Source organism: Equus asinus, chromosome 23, assembly GCF_041296235.1.
Source record: "Equus asinus isolate D_3611 breed Donkey chromosome 23, EquAss-T2T_v2, whole genome shotgun sequence".
NCBI classification, from domain to species: Eukaryota; Metazoa; Chordata; class Mammalia; order Perissodactyla; family Equidae; genus Equus; species Equus asinus.
The window spans coordinates 49562435-49576843 of NC_091812.1; the positions used below are offsets into that span (position 1 = coordinate 49562435).

General features: G+C 34.6%; 1 protein-coding gene across 13 annotated transcripts in view; it reads left to right on the forward strand.

Moving 5' to 3' along the window:
* CNTLN (centlein) overlaps positions 1-14409 on the forward strand; it is a 332812-nt gene that overhangs the window by 192380 nt on the left and 126023 nt on the right. For all 13 annotated transcript variants that reach the window (XR_011497243.1, XM_070495470.1, XM_070495472.1 and 10 more), the window contains 2 exons: positions 6860-6951; positions 11212-11747. Coding sequence is in view for 12 of the 13 variants with exons in the window: in XM_070495470.1 (XP_070351571.1) it covers positions 6860-6951; positions 11212-11747 (628 nt within the window). In the remaining variant the exon portion in view is untranslated. The remainder of the gene's footprint in view (positions 1-6859; positions 6952-11211; positions 11748-14409) is intronic.

The window sequence follows — 14409 nt, forward strand, 5'->3', positions numbered from 1 at the left end:
TCCTTCTGGCTCTGTTCTTGGTATGTTAATGTGCAGACTTTTTGATCTCTTACTACTTTCTTATTTAGTGACTTCCTACTGATACGGGATGAAGACTGCATTCCATTATCCCACTGTAATCTAGCCCTTGCTGACCTCTTTAGCCTTATCTTTCATATGTTTAGCCTTATTTTTACATCCTGGAATAGGAAAATCAGCAAAATAAAACCCCAAATGTGCTTTACCATTGATTACTTTTGGACAGTTATGTGTAGTACTCTTTTCCTTTCTTTGTCAGTTCCATCTGAAAAAGACTTACTCATCTTTAATGACTGGATTAACCTCCTATTGGAAGCATTTGAAAGGGAGGGGAAAATAATTTTCCTTCTACCTTTCTAAATTTTTGGCTGGGGCCCCTGTAACAAAAGACAGATTAACAGGAGAAAAACAAACTTATTAGCATGTATATCTCACCTATACATGGGAGATACCCAGGGAAATGAGTACCCTAAGGAGATAGCTTAGAATTTGGGCTTAAATACCATCTTCAGCTGAAACAAAAAAAGAAGGATGTGGAGGAGATCAGTTATGAGAAGGTGACCAGGAAAATGTAGGATAAAAGAGAGTATGGTTTATTATGCTGATTTAACTCAGTGCCTTCTCCATTGATAAGAGTTTGTTGTATTTTAGGCATCCCTCTATTCCTGGTACAGAGAGGGAGATACCCTTACAAATGGAGATTTACTTTATAAATTACCCTTGCAGAAGGGTAACTTCTTTGTTTACAGAGCTTTTCCTATGTGTGCTGTTTCTGAAAATAATATGCTCAAAATAATCCTTATACCGAAGAGGCATATTTTGGCGTGGCATCTTCTGCCCTCCTATACCTTTATCTTCTTTCTCTTCTGTGTCCTCAATGTATTCTATATATTTGTACATATAAAATGTACACTGTCAGCGAGGAAAACAATTTTCCTCTACCTTTCTAAGCTCTTCAGACTGTTCTAAGAATTAAATTGACATGGGACAGATTAACAGGAGAAAATCAAATTTAATTTCATACATACAGGCGCTCCATAAGACAAAGACAGTCAGGCAGTTGAGGCTTGTGTCTGTCCTGAGCTAAGAAGGGGTTAGGGATCTGGGACTTCAAAGGGAAGAAAGACAGTTCACATGAAGATGAAAAGAGCAGATGTTTGGTAAGCAAATCTTTGCTGGTCCATGCAGAAACAATGGGACACAGAGAGAAATTTTAACAGATTTTGCTAGGTTCCTCCTTGTCGACTACACTTAGTTCATATTATACTGTAGTTATCTACAGTGATAGTTCTCTTCCTGGACTACGTCCTCTATCTAAATTCTTTTAGGCAGGTAAGGGGGAGATAAAAATAAAAACTTCCTGAATCCTTTATTTCTTAAAAATAATCAGCCTAAAATAATCTTCATGCCAAAGAGACACATTTTATGGTGGCAAATTCTGCTCCCCTGCAGTTCTTTATGTGTGTGTGTATGTGTGTGTGTGTGTGTGTGTAATCTTTTGGTTGCTGCTATAATGCTTAAGATCATGCTTCCTTGTAGTTGCTATTGTCAATGCAAAATAACCCATAACCATTCTATAGATAAGAGAGATAAGGTGAGTTTTATTTGATCCAGCGTGAGTGTTATAACCCGGGAAGGTCTTTTCCAGAAAGGAAGAAAGCGTTCCAGAGAAACTTGGTTTTTAGTACAGTCTTATACCTTTTTAGAACAAAGAACATACATTAAACATGCTCAGATACATATTCATCAAAGTCTCAAAGAGGTATTCAGTTACAAATTAGCAGATTGACGTGACCCTGACATCAGGAGAGGGAGTAATACCCATGTTACCAATAGGGTGTAGGAGGGGAAGTATGCTGCATTCTTATCTTAAGAGACTGCATTCTTTACTTTCTTGGTTAAAGCAGATGTACAATGTATGTTTGATAGGCTGTAATTCAAACTTCTTTAGTTTAAGCTGATCAGTTTTGAAGCTGGATAGTTATGCCATATCCCTCAATATGTGAAAATCTCCTGTCACTATTAAAAAATATATATATAAAATAACTAATAAAAGATTAAAAATAGGAGTTTTAAGATTAAGAAATAATTTTTAAAAGAAGCAAAAGGATTAATATTAGGAATATGGGAAAATATTAAAATCAATTGAAACAAAAGTAAATTAAAACAAATATTTTGTAACATGAAATATGCTTGAAACCAGAAACACAAATTAAAATGTTAAATTTCACATGGCTAATTCATTTAAATGTAAAAATAATAATTAAAATGTAATAAAACACTTGAACATAGAAAATAAACTGTTTAAAATATTTAAAAATTATGAGTTGAAAGAATAGCTTAATAGTAATAAGAGGGTGTTATACATCGTTCCTAGCTAGTTAGAGGAATTAAAGATAGTGTATTAAAATCTCCCTAACCCACCCACATGAATTAACAGAATTGAGGACACTTGAGTAAAGACATTTTATTTTTTTTATAGGTTTTTTTTTTTCCTTTTCCTCCCCAAAGCCCCCTGGTACATAGCTGTATATTCTTAGTGGTGGGTCCTTCTAGTTGTGGCATGTGGGACGCAGCCTCAGCATGGCTCGATGAGTGGTGCCGTGTCCGAGCCCAGGATTCGAACCGAGGAAACACTGGTCCGCCTGCAGCAGAGCGCGCGAACTTAACCACTCGGCCATGGGGCCGGCCCCAAAGACATTTTATGTTTAAGGCAAAGAAGACTATTTATTGAGTGTAGTTGACAATGAAGAAGATACAAAAAAACTCCTATCTATTCTCCTGTTCTCCCACTTCTCTTTGTAGAAACCTCCTTCTCAGAATAGTTGTGGCTTGTGACAAAAATGGGTTACTTCTCTTTCAAAGTTATCTGATTGCATGGATTCCTCTCAAGGCTCCTGTCTATGTAAAGTCAAAGGGGATGGGTTGAGTCTCAAGAAAGAAATGCTAGGCACTACACTCACATCCACTGACTGAGATTCTTTGCTATGCATCAGAAACAGGATTTATTTCTTGCTCTCCAGTTTACCCATTGGAAATGGGACTTTATTTTTCATTAGTTTAAGGTTACGTTTCAGAGAAGATGGGTTCTAAGTATAGTTGGCTGATCTGCTTTTACCTTGCCTAAGGAGACAATGTTTAATACACAAAATTTTTTTCATGGCAAGTCTTGTTGAATATTACATATTTATTTCAGTTTATTTATCCAAAATGATATTAGGAGTTTTTACTCACAGCTCTTCTGATACCAGATGTGTGAATTTTTTAACTCCACCTGACAAGTAATTCTCTGATATTCTGGATACTAACTTGGTATCCTACAATTCAGTTCTTACACTAACAACCCAGAGTTAGCACAGACCCCACAGGCTAAGGGCTCAATCCCACAGGACTGCACCCACTTCAGATGCCAATTGCGAGTCTCAGGTTGCCACCTGTATTACTGACCAACCAGCTATGAATTGAGTGTTCCCACAACCCTCTCCTCGGGTTCAGATTATTTGCTAGAAAAGCTCACACAATTCAAGAAAGCACTTTACTTACTATTACTGGTTTATTATAAAGGGTATAAATCAAGAACAGCCAAATGGAAGAGATGCATGGGGCAAGTATGGGGGAAGAGACTCAGGGCCTCCATGCCATCTCTAGGGTGTCACCTTCCCAGCACCTTGATATGTTCACCAGTCTGGAAGCTCTCTGAACCCCACTGTTTAGGGGTTTTTATAGAGGCTTCATTACATAGGCATGGTTGATTAAATCATTGGCCATTGGTAATTGAACTCAATCTCCAGCCCGTCTCCTTTCCTTTGAGGTCCTGATGGTGGGGCTGAAAGGTCCAACCCTCTAATCGCATGATTGGTTTCTCTGGCAACCAACTCCAATCCTGAAACTATCTAGGGGCCCATCAAGAGTCACCTTATTAGTGTAAACTCAGGTATTGTTGAAAGGGGCTTGTTATGAATAACGAAAGATATTCCCCTCACCACATCACTCAAGAGATTCCAAGGGTTTTAGAAACTCTGTGTTGGGATCCAGGAACAAAGACCAAATATATATTTCTTATTGTATGGCAAGTACCTTCTAAAGTAAAACCTACTCACTATGACTCTTATTTTCCTTTTTCTGAAAGTGAAATCAAAATAGTAATATTCTTTAGGAAATTGCCAAAACACAAGTTGATACCTATTCCCCTTTCTTTATCTCTCTAGTTAATACAATCACAAATAGATCTTTAAGAAAGTTTGTGCAGGAAGCATCATATTAAGATCAGTAAAAAAGAAAAAATTGTAGGAGAGGAAAAATAATTTTCTTTCTACCCTTCTGAGTTCTTAGCTGAAACTCCTGTAATAAAAGACAGATTATCCAAAGAAAAACAGAAGTTTATTAACATGTATACGTCATGTACACATGGAAGATGCCCAGGGGAAAATGAGTAACTCAAAAAGGTGGCCTTTAGAGTTCTGGATTACATGCTATCTTAATAGGGAAAGAGGGGAAGGGATGTAGACCTCTTAGGGGAGAGTAGATGATTTTAGGGAAGATGAATGGGCCCATGGAAGAACAGATGAGAGGTATGATGGTTTGTGATAACATTTGTCTGGGTATAGTGTGGACTTCTAGTCTCCTTTCCTGTGATGAGTTAATCTTCCCTGGTTGATGGAACTTTAGTTGGGGGGATAATGACACTTGAGTTCCTTTTGGCAGGTCTTTAGTTAGATAAGGAGAGTTCAGAGAAAGCTCCTCTTTGCATTTGCTGTTTTTCAAGTACCTATGGCTCAAAATAATCAATACACCAAAGTGACATATTCTGGGGTGTCATATTCTTCAACCCTTCATAAAGATAATAGATTTTTAAAAAGTAATTTGTTAGAATAGCTAAAAGAGAGAATCTAAAAGGAGGAGAAAAAGTTGCAGAAGAGTTTAATTTGTTAACATAATCCAAGAGAATTAAGAGAAGAGAAAAAAATGTAGAAGATAGAATGTTTAAACAACTATGAATGTGCAAAGTTAAAAGTTGAGAAGAAAAAATGCAGAGAGAAGAAACTCCTAAGAAAGAATGTAGTGAATTTTTATAGTAGTAAAAATAAAAGTAAAGCATTTGAAACTAAAATATTAAAAATAAATCTCCAGTAAGGTGAAGCATGTGCTCACACATCTACCATAGGACAAAGATATTTCTAACTGGGTCCTTTTGGTTCATTTCCGAAATCCTGAGCTCCTTGAATGGGAAGAGAATCAAGGGGCAGGGAGTTGGGTCCTTTTTCCTCTCCGTGGCCTGGGCTGAGCTACTCGAGTATTCTTTATAAAACCTGTCAAGGTGAAAAACAAAGTTTTCAGCAGAAAACCACAAGGGAAGATGGTCAACCAGTCCAGCAGTGGACCTTACACACACCCAGGAGCACAAAAGCAGCAATCAGGTTCATTTTTAAATCAGTCTTGAGCATTTATGTTATTGGAGTTATTTGGATCTTTTTAACAGTCTATGCTTTTTGTGTATAGAACTGTTTTCTTATTTTTAAGAGTAAATATTTCACTTAGAACTATGGCAGATATTTAAATGACTAGAACAGATGAATTGTATTTGCATATTATTTCTATATTGCTGAAAAAGTGTTGTAAATGAATTCAGCACCATGGTGTTAGGGGACTAGAAAGAGAAACTTGGGAACCAATAGATTATTATCAAGGAAAGGTACATATTCCCGAGGTGGCAAATTCTACCTATTCTAGCTTTTATTATCCTTAGGATAGTGTTCTATTTATTTCATGAGTACAGAAGTTTTAATTGGATATGTCATGTTTCAAAGACAAAAGAAATGCCTAATTCACTCTAACAAACTTGTTAGTCACTGTTTATACCAAGAGGATTTCTACTCTACAGAGAATAATATTGTTTTCTTTTTCCTTTGTTGATAAATCAAAGTTTTCCACTGACCTACAGCAGCCAAGCATACTTTAAAGCAAAATCATCCAGTCTAACACAGATATGTATCCTTTTAGCTGTATGTATTCTTTTTGTCCCCTTTTTTGATTTTTCCAGAAATATTATATCCCAAAAATAATTCAGTAAGAAAATATTAAATTTGTCACAGTAATTTATCTCATAAGAAAAAATTATTTATACATTTTAATGTATTTCAATTTTAATAATATTAACTGTAGTCTTATGCTTATCTTTTTTCTTTATTGTTGATATGTCGTGTGCACATTTTTGCTTGTTTGAAAAGGTTTTGTAGTCAAACATGGCCAGTGTAGGAATGATATGTAGAAACGACTTCACTCATTACCTGGGTTTCCATTTGTTATAAAGTCACAGTTTTTCTGGAAATGTGATTTTTACAGTTTACTCTACCCAATGCATGATCTTTTACTTGAAAAATAGGTGCTGGTAGGGGTGTTAGAGTTTCAGTCCACCCGGATCCTGTCACTGTTTGCTTTGTGCAGCAATCGCTCTGATCCTCCTGGCAGGGAACAAGATTCAGAGAACAAAACTGGTAGTGACTGTGTAGATAAGAAGGCAATGAATTCTGCTTTTAAGGCAAAGACGGAACAGCCTACAAAAGAATGAAAATAGGAATAAAAGTGCGGCATTGTTAACCTGCAGATCTGTTGTACTTTTGAAAATCTTACACTGCAAAAAAAAGTGACACTACAAAGATACATAATTATGTGACTGAAAGCCTTGAAAAAGGTCACCATTCACTTACTAGCCAAATACTTGACAATAAAATAGACTAGATTATTCATATTTGAGAAACTATAGAATGCTTTTCCTTAAAATGACAGGACAGAATTTCAGCAATATACGAGGTACTGTAATATATTATTTATTCTCTACTAGAACAACTCTTTAGATATGGTGAAGATGATGGGGTCAAGAAGAGTACTCCAGAGAAGAATGAGAAAGAAATGTTGGAGCAGACATTACAGAAGGTAGTCTAATCTTTAAGATATTGAGCTGAGCAAGTTAAATCTGAATTTTAACATAAAGGATTGTATTTTAAAGCTAGGACTCATGAACTTAAACCTTGTGTGAATCCTTAATTTAAATTCATAATTCAAAATCATTGACTTGCCAGAATGGGATAAAAAAAATCAATGTTAGTGAAATAAATGTGGAAACACTTGTGCTTCTGTTGACATAGATTGAAAATATTTTCTAAGATGAAATGAAGAAAATGACAATAGAAATTATCAAAATTTATATTATATGTGCTTATTAGTTATAACAACGGTTTAGACTTTAAAATGGGACCTGATGAGACTCTTGTTACACTTCAACGAGCATACAGATTTACAAAATTTGAACTAACAAAACAGCATAGTTATATCTTCACCACAGTAAAATGGTAATGTGTTTATAATTTTGTTTTTTTAACTTGAAAATATACATGAGTCAGCTCATTTTAGATAAAAATTTATGCCCATATGATTTAGTATAGTTCTCCCTGTTTTAATAGTACAACCTGTGTAAACCCTATAGTCACTTTATATCATGCCAATTATTAATAGTAAAACTTTGTTTAAAAATCTTAACATTTATAATTTTATACTTAATTCATATTTTTGTATATAAATACATTTTTATCAAGTCCAGTTGGGTGGGCTTGGTTTCATTTTAGCACCTTTTGTTATTGTTAGGAAGAAAATATTCTTTAAATAGATTTATTCTTGTAGCAGGTTGTCATTTGGCTATACTGGATACTTAGATAAAGCTAGAAATGCACAAATATATAAATAAAAATATTAATGTGGCTTCTTATATTTCTTACATCTGTGAATTGACTTGTAGGAAATCTAGTGATTTACAGCTGATGATGGAATTCCCTAATACTTCTAATACCTGCCATATGGTCGGGTAACAAAGGCTGTCATCTCATTATTGCTGAATAGCACATAGCAGGTTAACGTAATAACATACAGAACACGAAATGCTCACATTCATTTATCTTAAGGTAGAATGAGTGATTGAAGTCATGTATGCACTACCACCTAGAATGTCATACAGTTTATACTAGCTTCTTTGTTTCAGAACAGTATTTTTGTTTGCCAGGTTTTGTACAATTTTTATTTCTATTTGTATATAATACTAAACTACTACCTACTGCCTTAGGATAGAAACCCTAAAGAAACCCGTTATTTCATTCCAACTGCCATAAATGACTACTGCCATAGTGGATCCAGAAATCCATTTTAAGTCTTGAAAAGCCAACAGGAATTATTTTCATTGGATCACATATCAAATTAGCATACTGATTTGTCACTGTTTTTTATATTAACCTCATGTAATTGTGTTTCATGGTTTAACCCCTTTCTTTGAGTTTCCTTATTTTAAAGGGATGCATATGAATCTCATTCAAGATAGCTTTAAAAGCTAGTAACAACCTGAAAACAGTATTTGTTTACACAGTAGAAATGAAACATGAGATTATTTTTTAAATAATGTATTAACATTTCACACTACTATGGGATGAATTGTGTCCCCTCCCAAAATTATGTCTAAGTCCTAATCGGCAGTGTCTCAGAGTGTGACTGTGTTTGGAGATGGAGTCTTTAAAGAACTGATTAAGTTAAAATGAAGTTACTGGGGTTTAAGCCACCCAGCCTGTGGTACTGTGTTACGGCAGCCATAGGAAAGTAATACAGACACTTCACAACGTCAAGTGTTTTATTTCAGCTTTGAAAGGAGCCGTCATTTTGGTAAATTATTTAAATGTTCATTACTGGAGGAAGAGTATGAACTTGAGCTGATTTACAGCACACAAAGCAAACGCCTTTAACGATTCCCCTGACTTTCATTCTCAAATATATATTCAAATTTTCCTTTGTTTTTACGGGCTTAAGGTCAGTTTAACAACCGTTTTTAGAGTATGCTTTGAATAACACTTTAATATATGCTATGGTCTTTCCCTTTTAAAAGTCTTTAGAAGCAGTGTCTCTGTTTTGTTATTTGTCCTCCATTTTAAACTTAAATGCAAATAATTCTGACCATCTCTCTTGATAAAACATAGATTCACTTTAGGCAGTTAACAGACTTTAAACATCTTAAACATATCAGAGTTTAAACGACGTTTTTCCATCAGTATGTAAAATTTTCATGAATTGTACTCAAACTTAAATGGACTTTAGTCAAAAGAAAAAATAATGCTAATTTCCAGAATTGACATCTCAAATTTAAGATGTGTATTTGCTACATTTGCTTGTAACATGTTATATTGTAATCAAAAGTATAAAGTTAATTTAGTGGCTAATTCAGCGATATTTAGTGCAAGTTATTGTATTTCAGTTCAAGGAATTTTATTAAGTAGCTGTTAGGATTAATAATAACCAAGATGATGATGATGATGATTATAAATTGTTTAGAACTTACTGTCTGCCAGGAATTATAGTGTATGATTATATTTAATATGTATAAACAGCAAGATATGTGTTACTACTAGTCCCATTTCACAGATGAGGAAACTAAAAGTAAAATAAGTTAAAATATTTTACAAAGTTAAAGCAACCAGAGCTGGCAGTGAGATCCAGTTCAGACCAAAATTCAATTTCTGCTAGACCACACTGCTTCTTCTAATTATACTTTTATATCTAATTATACTTTTATGTCACCACTGTCAATATTTTTTTAAAAGGTATAATTGCGTATTGCACAAAATACGTTTAAAAAAATAAAATCTATTTTACTCATTCCACTCTGGAATCTAACATGCTAAAATATTTTATGTTTCTTTTTTTTGTTTTTTTGATGAAGATTAGCCCTGAGCTAACATCTGCCACTAATCCTCCTCTTTTTGCTGAGGAGGCCTGGCCCTGAGCTAACATCCATGCCCATCTTTCTCTCTACTTTATATGGGGGACACCTGCCACAGCATGGCTTGCCAAGCGGTGCCATGTCTGCACCCGGGATCCCAACCGACGAACCCCAGGCCGCTGAAGCGGAATGTGCGCACTTAACCGCTGCGCCACCGGGCCGGCCCCTGAAGAATTATGTTTTAAAAGTAAATATGAGTCCATATAGTTTTTCAGTCATTTAGGTTTCTTGCTTGACTCCAGCTCTTTCTTAGTTTCAGTTCTTTATTCATTTTCATATATATATATCAGGTAACTCTTCTTCCCCATATGGTTTGTAGAATAGTGGGAGGGGCACAAAATCCTGAATTGAATTCCAGTTCAAAGCAGGAAAAGTTTACTTCTATGTATTATTTAAGTTTTCAGAGCCCCATTTCCTGTTCTGGGAAAATAATTATTAGCTCTACTTACCTTACATGTTTTTGAGATGATCAGAAAAGATCATGTCTATGAAACTATTTTATAAATGGTAAAATGGACTTTACAAACAGTAGTGCTTATATATTTTTCAAGATTTAAATAAAAATCCACTCTTCCTTGAAATTTTTGTACTCATGATTTAGAGTTAATTGCTCTTTCCTTTTTGCCCAGACCTATGGCACTTAGATCCTACTGTTTATTAGATTGATTTATGCACATCTTTCTTTCCAAATATTTTTTTAAATTTCTTAAGGTCAGGAATTTTATGTTGACATTTCTGTGTCCTACAACATGAACATTGTTTATTGAAATAAATGGAAAAATTTTAATTCATATGGAAACTTGAAATAATTATAATTTAAAGTTTTAGACTTTTTTTTTTTGTAAAATGTTCCTGGGTTGCATAGACTAAGGACCTCGTGACTACTGAAGTTACATTTTTCTAATTTAGAGAAAAGCAGCCTTGGTAGATTATTTTGTGTTTAGGTCATCAGTGTTTCATATGATTGTAAAATATTGAAGAAAAATATTGTTTTATTAATAAAGTTTCTCTATGTACCTATTTTTAGACTTTTTGTATAAGTTGTTTTTCTCTGCAAATATTTTTTTCACAATAGACTATATATCCAAAGCACTTAGGATCTCAGAAAAGTCTGCAAAATTTATTAGCATACTTAGTTCTGTGTCACTTTGTGTAGAATTTTAACTTCTTTTACCATCTGTCCTTTATTCAACAGATGTATTATGGCATTTTAGAATGTATTTATCTACACCACCTTGGAATTATTTAGAAATTAAGTACTTTAGATTTATTTTGTCCTTCTGCTAAATGTAATTTTATTTTCATAGTTAGAAGTGATAATGAAAATACAGTAAATTATGATTTTGGACTTTTAAAAGAATAAATTAAATTCTTCTGTTTAGGTCATTGAATTGGAAAATAGGGTAAAATCTTTTGAGAAAAGGTCGAGAAAATTAAAAGAAGGGAATAAAAAATTAATAAAAGAAAATGATTTCCTGAAATCCCTCGTAAGACAGCAGCAAGAAGATGCAGGGGCCAGAGAAAAAGAGCTAGAACAGCTACAAAATGAGAGTAAAGATGTAGAAAAAGACAAAACTGAACTTCAAGTAAAAATCAGTGAGCTGGAGAGAGAAGTCACTTCCCTGAGGAGACAAGTGGCAGAAGCTAATGGGTTGAGAAATGAAAATGAAGAGCTGATGAATTCAATGGAGAAACTGCAGCATTCAGCAGACAAAGTGAAATCTGAGATGACCACCACGAAGATGAGATCTGGACAATACGATTGTAAGACAACCACTACCAAGGTTAAACTTAAAGCTGCCAAGAAAAAGTGCCCTGTGGGTCGTTACCACACTGTTCTCAATCACTCCATCAAGGTTATGAGCAATGTGTTTGAGAACCTCAACAAGGACGGCTGGGAGGATGTGAGTGAAAGCAGGTAAGGCTCTCATTAACTTAGCTCTGTGGTGGGGACACTGTGCATATGTAAAGTACCAGCAAATGGAGATTGAATTTCAACTACTGTCGATTTGGTATTCAGAAAAAATACTGTCAGATCCTTTGAAATATCTTGGGAGGTCTTGTTCTGAGCTTATTGACTGAAATTTGCATGCAAAATTAGCCACAACTGCATGAGTATTTGAATAGATGCCAGGAAACCCAAAAAAAGGCAATGCTTGATTTCTTCCAGTGATGCTATTTTCATGCAGTCATGAGGCTTGAAATTGACAGTTTGGCAGGTTGATTTAATTTGCTGGCCCTTTGCATATTCACCACTGACAGCTAAGGATTCCCAGGCAAGCCTACTAAGTCGGTTTAGTTATCTTGTGACATGCCAACCTGGGAGGAGAAACATTTTTCCCCCTTAATTTAGTTAGATAAATTTTGAATGACCCATTTCAGCTTGTTACCAGATGTCTACAAGCTGTTTAACATCCTATAAATTAAGAACCATCTTCACTAATTATTTCATGTATGTATTATGCAAAGTCATTGTACCAACTTTAATTGAATGGTGGTTAAAAATTAGTTCTTTAAAGTTAAAGCTCTATAAATTCCTGGTCTTAAGTTATATAACCCCTAGTGAATAGCAACAGGAGAATACTAAACATCTATAGTATTTCTTTCCCTTACCCCTGGCTATACATTCGTATATGTACTTGAAGCACATCAGTAAAATCACAGAGACAAATGCGTAGTAGAACACCTCTTTTTGTACCTTTTTATGTATGTAGAAAGAACACCTCTTTGTATAAAAAACAGGGAAGTTCAATGCTGCCAGAATAACTAACAGACAAAGTGAACAATTTTCCATAATTCTGTTTTGTTTTTATAATAGCATGTATTTCCTTTTATTTTCACAGGACTTTTTTTGTTTTTTAAATCCCCAGTAGTGGTCTGCTTTACATTTGGGATGTCCCTGGATAGTTTTCTTAATAACTGACATAGAACTGAAACTTATCTTAAAATGCAGTTCTCAAACTTGTTTGTGTATTAGAATCACCGTTAAAATCCAAACCTTAGGCCACACCACAGAACAATTAAATCATAAGTTCTGGAGTGGTATACAAGCTTCAGTAGTTTTCGAAGCTCTCCAGCTGATTCTAATATGCAGACAAGTTTGGGAACCAATGTTTTAAATGATCATTGGGTCAAGCCCCTTGTCTTCAGTCAAGTAAAAAAACTCAGAAACAAATTTATGACGGTAAAGAAGAAGGACCAAATCTGTGTTCCCATTTCTTTGTTAACTCTTCTAAGGTTTTCTTCCCTGTTCTCAAAAGCAATTAGAGATAAAATCCTACTTAGCTTAAAACCCACTAAGCATTTATCTGTGTCTTCAAGGAAATTCTAGTTTCAGCTACTAATTACATATCAGCCAGTTGGTACTACCACACTCTTCATAATATAGTGGTGCAGTTTACTCTTGTGTGAGTATGTGTTGAGGAGGAAAAATTTTCCCTTCTTCCATTTTAGGTTCTTTGGCTGGTCTAATAATTAAATTGACATAAAACAGATTAACAAGAGAAAAACAAATTTAATTTTGTATGTACAGGAATCCCAAAGATAGGAGGCTCAAAAGGCAGCCAGGTAATTGAAGCTTATATAACATCCTGAACTAAGGAAAGAGTTTTGGGTCTGGGGAGACAAAGGGAAGGAAGACTATTCACAGGAAGGCAGAGGAGGTGTTTGGAAAACAAAAATTGCCCTGATATCCAGATGTTTCTTAGGTAAAAAGGTATCTCTGGTAATAGCTCTCTTCCTGGTAGAGGCCCCCTTTTCAGTATAAATTTAGGCAGTTGAGGTGGGAGGTAAAGAGCTTTTCCTGAATCTGCTGGGTTTTGATTACCTTTAGCTCAAAATAATCTGCATGCCAAAGTGGCATATTTTGGGGTCACATATTCTGCTCCCCTTCATATATGTGTATGAATAAATACATGAAAGTTAAGTAATACACTCTTTGCTAATTTCATCATATTAGTGCGTGTGCAGAAGGTCACATATTTTGGGAGATGTATCACACAATCTATCTTAAAACATAAGATTGTCATTTAAGTTATTTAGAAGTGGAACTTGATTTTACACTGTGAGGATTAAGTATTACATTTCCTGCCTGACAGAACATTTTCAGGAATCACTCAGCTGCAAAGAATTCTCAAACAATTAGAAATCCCACAGTGGAGCTTCAGGACTTCAGAACATTCTATTTCTTTTAGCTCTTCATAGTCTGAAATATAAGAAATTTACTTAGATACTGAGAAAAATTGAACTTTATCCATTATATATGTATATAAAATACTATATCATATAATTATTACCTTATTAATATTTTCCCATAGTTGAGTATTATTACAAGAGCACACTGTCAAATGACAAAAATAATACAATTTAGTAATGAGTTTGAAGTCCTTTATTCAAGGGAAAACAGTCTATGGGTTGGGGGAGTACAGTTCCTAACAGTGGACTACTCTTGCCTGGGGATTTTGGATAAGTGGGAGTTTTATAGAGCCTTAGAAGAGGCAACATGGAAACGGTATAATTGGCTAGAAGGTCAAGATTTCCCAATAAGGCAGCAGGTTTACTTTCTAGGGTAAGGTAAACTA